The sequence below is a fragment of the Eptesicus fuscus genome, chromosome 24 (genome assembly GCF_027574615.1).
Source record: "Eptesicus fuscus isolate TK198812 chromosome 24, DD_ASM_mEF_20220401, whole genome shotgun sequence".
Taxonomy (NCBI): domain Eukaryota; kingdom Metazoa; phylum Chordata; class Mammalia; order Chiroptera; family Vespertilionidae; genus Eptesicus; species Eptesicus fuscus.
The window spans coordinates 12308239-12317697 of NC_072496.1; the positions used below are offsets into that span (position 1 = coordinate 12308239).

Here is a 9459-nt window from a genome sequence, read left to right on the forward strand (position 1 = left end):
TAAGCAAGATGGAGAGCTCAGAGAGGTAAGCCCAAGCCCAGGGAAGACCACAGGAAGAGACACAGAAGCAGAAGTCAGTAGGAAGTCACAGAGCCCGGCCGGCGTGGCTCAGTGGTTGAGCATCGACCTATGAACCAGGAGGCCATGGTTTGATTCCCAGTCAGGACAATTGCCAGGGTTGTGGGCTCGATCCCCAGTGGGGGGCATGCAGGAGGCAACCAAACAATGATTCTCTCTCATTATTGATGTTTCTTTTTTCTTTTTATTTTTTTAAATATATTTTTATTGACTTCAGAGAACAAGAGAGAGGGAGAGGGAGATAGAAACATCAATGATGAGAATCATTGATCAGCTGCCTCTTGCACGCCCCCTACTGGGGACCGAGCTCACAACCCAGGCATGTGCCCTTGACCAAAATAGAACCCGGGACCCTTCAGTCTGCAGGCTGGTGCTCTATCCATTGAGCCAAACTGGCTAGGTATCATCATTGATGTTTCTATCTCTCTTTCTCTCTCTCTCTCCTTCCTCTCTGAAATCAAAAATATATTTTTTGGGAAAAATACATATATATATGGGGGAAAAGTCATAGAATAGAAAAAGTAATATTGAGAAGAGTGAAAGGGAGCTAATTGTTTCAGTGGCAATGTGATGGATTTTGCAAACCCAGCCTTTGTTTTCCTGCATGGCTCTCTCACTGCTTCAGCAGGGTTAGCGCAGTGCTGCAAAGGGAGCAAACGGAGGGGCCTTCCACTAGGACTGTGGCCAGTTACATTCTTTAGAGAACTTCCCTTCAGGGTCAGCTTTCCTAACTCATCTTGCAAGGCCCCCCTCCCAAAAATAGAATATATATACACACATATACACACACACACACACACACACACACACATATATTTCAGAGAGGAAGGAAGAGGGAGAGAGATAGAGAGAAACATCAATGATGAGAGAGAATCATTGATCGGCTGCCTCCTGCACGCCCCACACTGGGGATCAAGCCTGCAACCCGGGCATGTGCCCTGACCAGGAATCGAACAGTGACCTCCTGGTTCGTAGGGCAATGCTCAACCACTGAGCCATGCCAGTTGAGCCTTTTTTTATTATGGTATAATTTACAAACAACATTAGTAAATGATTCAATATTTGTATATATTGTAAAATAATGTATGATATAATGATTCAGTATTTGTATATATTGTAAAATGATCACCTCAATAAGCCTAGTTAACATCAAGTCTCCCTAACATTCATTACCACAAATAGTTATTAAAATGTTTTTCTTGTGATGAAGATTTTGAAGATCTATTCTCTTAGCAACTTTCAAATATACAATATAGTATTATTAACTATAGTCACCATGATTACAAGGCCTACTTGTTTTTAATTGCCTAGGTAATGCTATATATGCATACATAAAATGCTAAAAACACAAATATATATATATATATCAATAGCAATGTCATGACATTTATTGAGACAAATTGTCACATATTAAAGTGTCTTAAAATTATGGTGATGAATTGTCCTCCATTAAGAGAATAAATTTAGGTAAGATCAAGAGGTAGAGAGTCTCCAAAGTATATTAGCGAGTTTAAAATAAATAAAAGAATTTACAACCGTTACCACAGAAATACAAAGGATTATAAAAGAGCATTACGAATGGCTACATGCTACCAAATCAGACAACCTAGAAGTGGACAAAATTTTAGAATAATAAAACTTTCTTGGATTAAGTCATGAAGAATTAGGAAACCTGAATAGACTGTTAGTGAAGAAATTAAAACAGTAATCAAAACCTCCCAAAAAACAAAACACTAGGACCAGATGGCTTTCCTGGTAAATTCTACCAGACATTCCAAGTAGATTTAATACCTACCCCCTTTAAAACTCTTCCAGAAGGTGTAGGCTTCTTAACTCATTGTGCAAGGCCAATATGACCCTGGCACCAAAACCAGGTAAGGATAACATCAGCAAATAAAATGACAGGCGGATATCGCTGATGAACATAGATGTAAAAATCCTCAAAAAAATAATGAGCAAATCAAATACAGCAATACATTGTAAGGATCTTACACCACAGTCAAGTAGGGCCCATCCCAGGGATGCAAGGATGGTTCAACATGAGGAAATTAATCCATGTGAAACCCCACATTAACTAAATGAAGTAACACTATCAGTGTTTGCATATCACATATTAGTTATATAGAGAAGAACCTTAAAACTCCGGGGGGAAAAAATCACAAAACTGTTAGAAATAATAAATGATAAATGAATATAATGAAGTTATAGGATACAAAATCAATACACAGAAATTGTTGTGTTTCTAAATACTAGCAATGCACTGTCTGAAAGAAAAAATTAAAGGCAATCCCACTTACGATCACAATGAAAAGAATAAAATGCCTAGAAATAAACTTACAAAGGAGAGGAAAGGCCTATACACTGAAAACTATAAGACATTGTTGAAATTGAAGACACACAGAAATGGAAAGACATTTGTGTTCATGGATTGGAACAATTCACATTATTAAAATGTTCGTATTGCCTAAAGCAATCTACAGATTCGAGGCAATCCCTATCAAAATACAAAGGCATTTTTAGAACAAAATAGGACAAAACATCCTAAGTTTGTAGTATGATACCATAAAAGACCCCAATTAGCCAAAACAATCCTGAGAAAGAAGAACAGAGTCAGTGTGAGCTCTGATTAGCTTAATTGAGCAGTGTTACTTGGAGAAAAACCTGTTCCTTATTTTCTGGCTTCCATGAATGGTTATCATAAGTACAAAATCAAATTGACATTTTCTGAAGTTGTTGTAGATTAGAACTCTAGCTAACAAAAATGTTTATGTTATGATCAGATCCATATATTTAATGAGAAGGGTTCTGGACTCAAGTATAAGATCCATAATGAAAACCTTGTCATTAACAAAATAACTTCCACTGAATTCCAGTGACTTTTTTTCTCCCTATCTTTTGCCTTTCCTTAGGCTCTGGCATGCCCTCAATGGCCATTACTGTGGGTATTTTGGACAGCGAAGGCCCTTTGACCTAGCACAGACAACCGATTTCATTTTGCCTTGTGATGTTAGTGAGTACCCCATAGAAATAAAGGAAGAGAGCAAGTTCACAGAAAATAAACAAAAATATGACTATCCTCTGGTATTTGACCGGCAAAGGTAAGGCCATGTGTTTTCTTTAGAGAGCAGACAGGAATTAAGCTGTTATCAGCTTTGTGCAGTGGCAGTATCATAGCCAATGAGGTTTATCCAAGGCGTGATTATTGATAATTTAAAAATAATAATAGTTACTATTATTATTATAATTATTAAACTATTATGATACCGTAACACTGTGCTGGACATGAAAAATTCAAAGGTGAAAAACTCAAAACTTTTCAATAATTTCGCAATCCAGTGGGAGGGTGCACAAAGATTTATAATTCAGTATAATAGAACTGCTAAGAATATCAGTTCCTAAGATAATCACAGAGGGACAAAGAGGATTTATCCAAATAAAAAAGACCAAAGAGGCAATGGCCTAAGCAAAGGCACAAAATGATGACACATTATTATATCTAGTCATTCAAGTGCAGGGAGCAAGTAGAGAAGACATGGTAGAAGATAAAGCAAGAAAAGTCTATAGATTTCAGAGAGGAAGGGAGAGTGAGAGAGAGAGATAGAATCATCAAAGATGGGGGTTGATCGGCCACCTCCTGCAGGCCCCACACTGGGGACCGAGCCCGCAACCCAGGCATGTGGCCTGACCAGGAATCGTAGGACCTTCTGATTCATAGGTCGAAGCTCAACCACATGGAATATATAAAGACTAAAGCAAAAAGAGCTTTTGTTATGGGCCAACATAAAGATTTCCAACTTTACTGACATCACTTTGACAGAATGTACAAGAGGAAAAGCAGGTCTGGAGAAAAAGATAGTATATATGATTGTCTAACCACTAAGCTGTACGTCTGAAACCAACACAAAATAAAACTGGGGAAAAAGATACTGAGCTTGGTTTTGGACAGGTAGAAGTCTAAGATGCCTGTGGGATGTTATTTTTTAAACTAGAGGCCCGGTGCACGACATTCATGCACTGGCGGAGGGTCCCTCAGCCCAGCCTGTGCCCTCCCACAGTCCAGGACCCTCTCACAGTCCAGGACCCCTCAGGGGATGTCCGCTGAGGAGTCCTCAGCGCTGCCGCAGAGGCTGGAGAGGCTCCCACCACCGCCACTGCGCTCACCAGCCATGAGCCCGGCTTCTGACTGAGCAGTGCTCCCCTTGTGGGAGCTCACTGACCACCAGGGGGCAGCTCCTGTGTTGAGTGTCTGTCCCCTGGTGGTCAGTGCGCATCATAGCGACCAGTCATTCCACCGTTCGGTCTGTTTGCCTATTAGCCTTTTATTATATAGGATGTTTTCAATGCTTAGTCATGGCTTTTTAAACATATGCAAAAGTAAGTTTTAACTAAATAGAAGCTTCCCTGAGTCACCCAGATATCAAGCATTGGTTTGGTACCCAAGGTTTCCTCATCCCTACTATGCAGTATTTTCCCCAATGGCTATGTAATGAATTTAACAGCACGGATGCTCAGGTCTAGTAGAAATCTCTTCCGTTTGCCTGGAGAGAAATCTGGGAAGCCAAAGGGAATGAGACTTCAGTACAGAGGTGGCATCGTTGGAGCTGGTGCCAGGGAGCCGGAAGGTGTGGGACCCCGAGGGAAAAGGTGTGGGCAGGTGGGTAACAGCTCTTCCTATTTCCTCATGTGCAGATGGCAGAAACTGAGCTCCATGGCTTTGCTTTTCAAACGGACACCTTCCAAGCCCTTTAAAGTGGAGCATGATTTTAAGTTTTTCAAGTCTCTTTCTTCTCCCAAGGTAATTCTTAAACATCCAACAAGAATACTGTAGTTTTCCTGAATTGACATAGGTACAGTGTATCAATTTGCTATTGCTGCTATGACAGATTACTACAAACTAAATGGTTTCAAGTGACCAGGGGTCCTCAAACTACGGCCCTCGGGCCACAGGCGGCCCGCCGAGGACATTTATCCGGCCCGCCGGGTGTTTTTGCCGCCGCTGCCTGTCCTGCTTAGCAGCCGACTTAGCAGTGTGCATAGGAATTTGTTCATAGTGTTTTTTTTTAAACTATGGTCCGGCCCTCCAACGGTCTGAGGGACAGTGAACTGGCCCCCTGTTTAAAAAGTTTGAGGACCCCTGGTTTAAACAATACACATTGCCCTGACCGGTTTGGCTCAGTGGGTCCCAGGTTCGATTCCGGTCAAGGGCATGTACCTTGGTTGCGGACACATCCCCGGTGGGGAGTGTGCAGGAGGCAGCTGATCGATGTTTCTTTCTCATCAGTGTTTCTGACTCTCTACCCCTCTCCCTTCCTCTCTATAAAAAAATCAATAAAATATATATTTTTAAAATAATAATAAATAAATAGATAATAAATAAATAAACAACACACATTCATCACTTGACTGTTCTGTAAGTCAGAAGTCAGACCTGGGCCCGCCCGGCCAGTGTGACTCAGTGGTTGAGCATCAATCTGTGAACCAGGAGGTCGTGGTGTGATTCGTTAGGGCACATGCCCAAGTTGCGGGCTTGATCCCCAGTAGGGGGCGTGCAGGAGGCAGCCAATCAATGATTCTCTCATCACTGATGTTTTCTCTCTCTCTCTCCCTCTCCCTTCCTCTCTGAAATCAATAAAAAGTAAGTTTTTAGGAAAACGGCAAAAACTTGCCTAAGGTCCTGCAGCTAAGAAGTGGCGGAGTCAGAACTTGAACCCGGGAATGTTGCCGCTTACGGAACGTGCCCTTTTCATTAAACATCCACTCCTCTGTTTTGCAGATTCGAAAACATGCCTTGGAAGGCTTCTTTACTGAAAACAGGGAGGCGGGGATTGTTTTTGGGTCTCTGCCCATATACAGGGTGAGTTGACTGTTCCCAGGACTGGAGTGGTGACGGGACGATAGGGAATCTCACATCTCATTCCCGACCCTGGGCTCCCGAGCCAGGCTGGGTCCGACCCCGAGAGGCCTTCGCTCTGTGCGTCAGCGGCCTTGATCACTTGCCTCTGCCTTCCCCGTGGAACAACACCACAGGGAACTGCTTTGAACTTGATCCTAGCTCTTCATTACCTTTCAGCCTGGCATACCCACCTTTCACGCTCTGGCCCCTGCCTGACGTGTGTGCCCTCATTTCCACCACCTTCTCCCATGACCCCTATCCTCCAGCTGAGCCAGACTGCTTGCTGCTCCTTAGGCATCAGCATTCCTTCCTCCTCGGTGACTTTGCCTGAGCTGCCCCCCTGCCCAGAATTCACCCGCCCCTTGTTTCCCTCCAAATCCCCCCTCATCCTTCAGGTCTCCATTCCAGATCACCTCTGTCAAATTAAAGAACCAACTGATTAGCCAAGAGTAATAACGTGAAGATAAAATATTTCAACTTAATTCTAACTTATTATTTCTTAAAATGTTACCCCTCCTTGCCCAAAACGCCTTCATGGTGATGAGTATCAAACTCTTAAGCTGCAGGTTGATGCTGAGGGTGAACTATTAAGAATTAATAGTGGGGCCCTCGCCGGTTTGTCTCAGTGGATAGAGCATCAGCCCTCGGACTGAAGGGTCCTGGGTTTTATTTCAGTCAAGAGCATGTACCTCCATTGCAGGCTTGATGCCTGACCCTGGTCAGGAGACGTGTGGAAGGCAACCAATCAATGTGTCTCTCTCATATCAATGTTTCTCTCTCTCTTCCTGCCTCTCTCTCTCTCTCTCTCTCTCTCTCTCTCTCTCTGTCTCTCTCTCTGTCTCTCCCACTTCCCTTCCACTCTCTAAAAATTAATGGGAAAATACCCTCGGGTGAGGATTAATTAAAAAAAAAAAAGAATTAATAGTGGGCAACTGTGCCAGGGAGTATATTTTAAAGCAGTTGGAACTTCTCACTCCCTATCCCCCACCCCTGAATTCACATTACGGAAGTAATCACTTGAGTATGTCTTACTCTTTATTTGTGCCTCACAGGTACCAAGCCCCACTAGTCTGAAATTCCTTCCACTCATTGGCTCAGAGGTCATAAAGGAGTCTTCTGACGGCTTTCCAGGAAAGAAGAAGGCAGGTCATGTTCAACATGAAAAAGTAAGTTAGCACTTGGAATTCCATGGTTCATCCCATTTCTGCTTGGATTGGTATCGTCTGCACCTAAATGAATAACAGGTAACAAACACAACTAAACAACAAAAAGCTGCTTTATCTATATATATAAAAGCCTAAGCTACTGGCCAACCGGCTGGTAGCTATGATGAGCACTGACCACCAGGGGGCAGACACTCAATGCAGGAGTGGAAACCACAGGGAGGGAAACATGGAACAGACTGATGAATCTCAGAGGGAAGAAATTAACCAAAGATCTTACATGCATATTAGAAGCCCTGTGCATGGATTCATGCACTGGTGGGATCCCTTGGCCTGGACTACAGGGATCAGGCCGAAACTGACAGTCCAACATCCTCCCTCGAGGGGTCCCAGATTGTGAGAGGTCGCAGGCCAGGCTGAGGGACCCCACCAGTGCACAAATCCGTGCACTGGGCCTCTAGTTTAACATAGAAAACTTGACCATAATTTTGTTAGCTTGTGCCCTTAATGAAGAAAATATGAATGATTCTTGTTATCAACAATTCTACCAATTATTTGAGTTAGAATTTTTGGCAATAGGTGAGTTTTTGTTATAAAAATTATTTACTTTTATTTTTTTTAACAGAGGTTAAAAAATACATATATTTTTAAAATATATTTTTATTGATTTCAGAGAGGAAGGGAGAGGGAGAGAGAGACAGAAGCATCAATGATGAGAGAGAATCATTGATTGGCTGCCTTCCTCATGCCCCCTACTGGGGATCGAGCATGCAACCTGGGCATGTGCACTTGACCAGAATACAACCTGGGACTCTTCTGTCTGCAGGCCCACGCTCTATCCACTGAGCCAAACTGGCTAGGGCTATATCAGTTCCTTTTAATTTGTTAAGTAATGGATAAAACACAGTGGTATAAATAACCCCAAACTAACAGATAAATCAAAAATGTTTAGAGTTTTATAATTGGTATATTTTATGCCCCATATTTGCATTGCTTTGCCTCACCTGGTATTAAATACGTAGAAAACTAAAGAAAGAAAGATCAGTGAAGTGTAGGAAATTGCCTCAGATGTTTAGCAGATTGATCTGGGGAACAAAGTCTTAGGGGTAAGGAGGAGCAGTCATGTGACCCATGAGTATCCAAGCCCAGGCTGCAGGTAGTTAAATTTTGACCTTGGGACTCTGTCTTTTTCTTTACCTTGGAACTCTCTACATCTTCTCTTCCCTCTATCTTCTCTCTCTCTTCCTCCCCATCATAGACCATACAATCAAGTTGATGTTTGCTTTAAATATTGGCTGAACATAATTGATAATATCAGACACTTCTTGATGTGATTTTTTTAAACCAAATGAGTTCAACATTTTATATGTATGTATAACTTCCAAACATATCCAATTCCAACCAAAACGAACTTTCCTTTCTCATTTGTGGGATCATCACTTGATTTTATTTTCCTGTAAGTTACTGGATTATTAAACAGTGTCTCTATGCTGTATCTCAACCTTAGCAAGCTTCTTTGCTCTGTTCCGTTGGAACCAATCCTTTACAGTTTGGGCAGTTGAGTGACAGAAGGAATAATTGCTCAATCAAGTCTTTCTAAAGCATCTGCTCTTCTACCCATGCCCTTCACCCTTCCATAGCACCCCTTCTGTTTTTAAACATTTTACCTGGAGGCACCCAGGATAGTTAAGTAAATAAATAGACTTTCTTTCTAGGATGAAAATTTCTGCAAAAATTAGTGGTGCAGCCAGGCCACGTAGCTCGATAGTTGAGCAATGACCTATGAACCAGGAGGTCACAGTTCAATTACCGGTCAGGGCACATGGCTGCCCTCAGTAGGGGGCGTGCAGGAGGCATTCGATCAATGATTCTCATTATTGATGTTTCTCTCTCTCACTCTCCTTTCCCCTCTGAAATCAATAAAAATAGATTTAAAAAAAAATTAGTGGTGCAACTTGACTCTAGAAAATTATGTTTGTCTTGCAAGGCTAGTTATTAACTGTCCTGTCCTTTATCTCACAGACACAGCGGAGGAGAAGTCTGAAGAGGAATTTAGTCCCACAGATCAACCTGTCGCCTTTCTTCTTCCCAGTCATCCCCAAATAAGAGAAGAACGAGAGCTGGCTGCCCTGGCCGAGCTGCACGGAAATGGTGAGGTCTAACCGAGCGAGAGGCAGGGCTTTATTTCAGGATGGAAGCGAGGGCCCAGCAGACACTCTCACCCTCTCGGTGTCCTCAGACCAGCTGACTCCTGGTGAAGCTCGCTCACTCGCTCACTCGTGGAGCGCAGGCGGCCTCAGCTCTGAACGCCAAGCAAGCCGCCAG

The 9459-nt window shown here is 42.6% G+C and overlaps 1 protein-coding gene and 1 pseudogene across 3 annotated transcripts in view; both read left to right on the forward strand.

Moving 5' to 3' along the window:
- Window positions 1-9459, forward strand: part of WDR64 (WD repeat domain 64) — a 55883-nt gene extending 46424 nt beyond the window's left edge. For all 3 annotated transcript variants that reach the window (XM_054712991.1, XM_028158081.2, XM_054712992.1), the window contains 6 exons: window positions 2988-3176; window positions 4768-4873; window positions 5852-5932; window positions 7024-7137; window positions 9157-9285; window positions 9374-9459. In XM_054712991.1, coding sequence (XP_054568966.1) covers window positions 2988-3176; window positions 4768-4873; window positions 5852-5932; window positions 7024-7137; window positions 9157-9240 — 574 coding nt within the window. In that variant the 3' untranslated portion in view covers window positions 9241-9285; window positions 9374-9459. The remainder of the gene's footprint in view (window positions 1-2987; window positions 3177-4767; window positions 4874-5851; window positions 5933-7023; window positions 7138-9156; window positions 9286-9373) is intronic.
- LOC114234539 (U4 spliceosomal RNA) lies at window positions 3227-3354 on the forward strand (annotated as a pseudogene).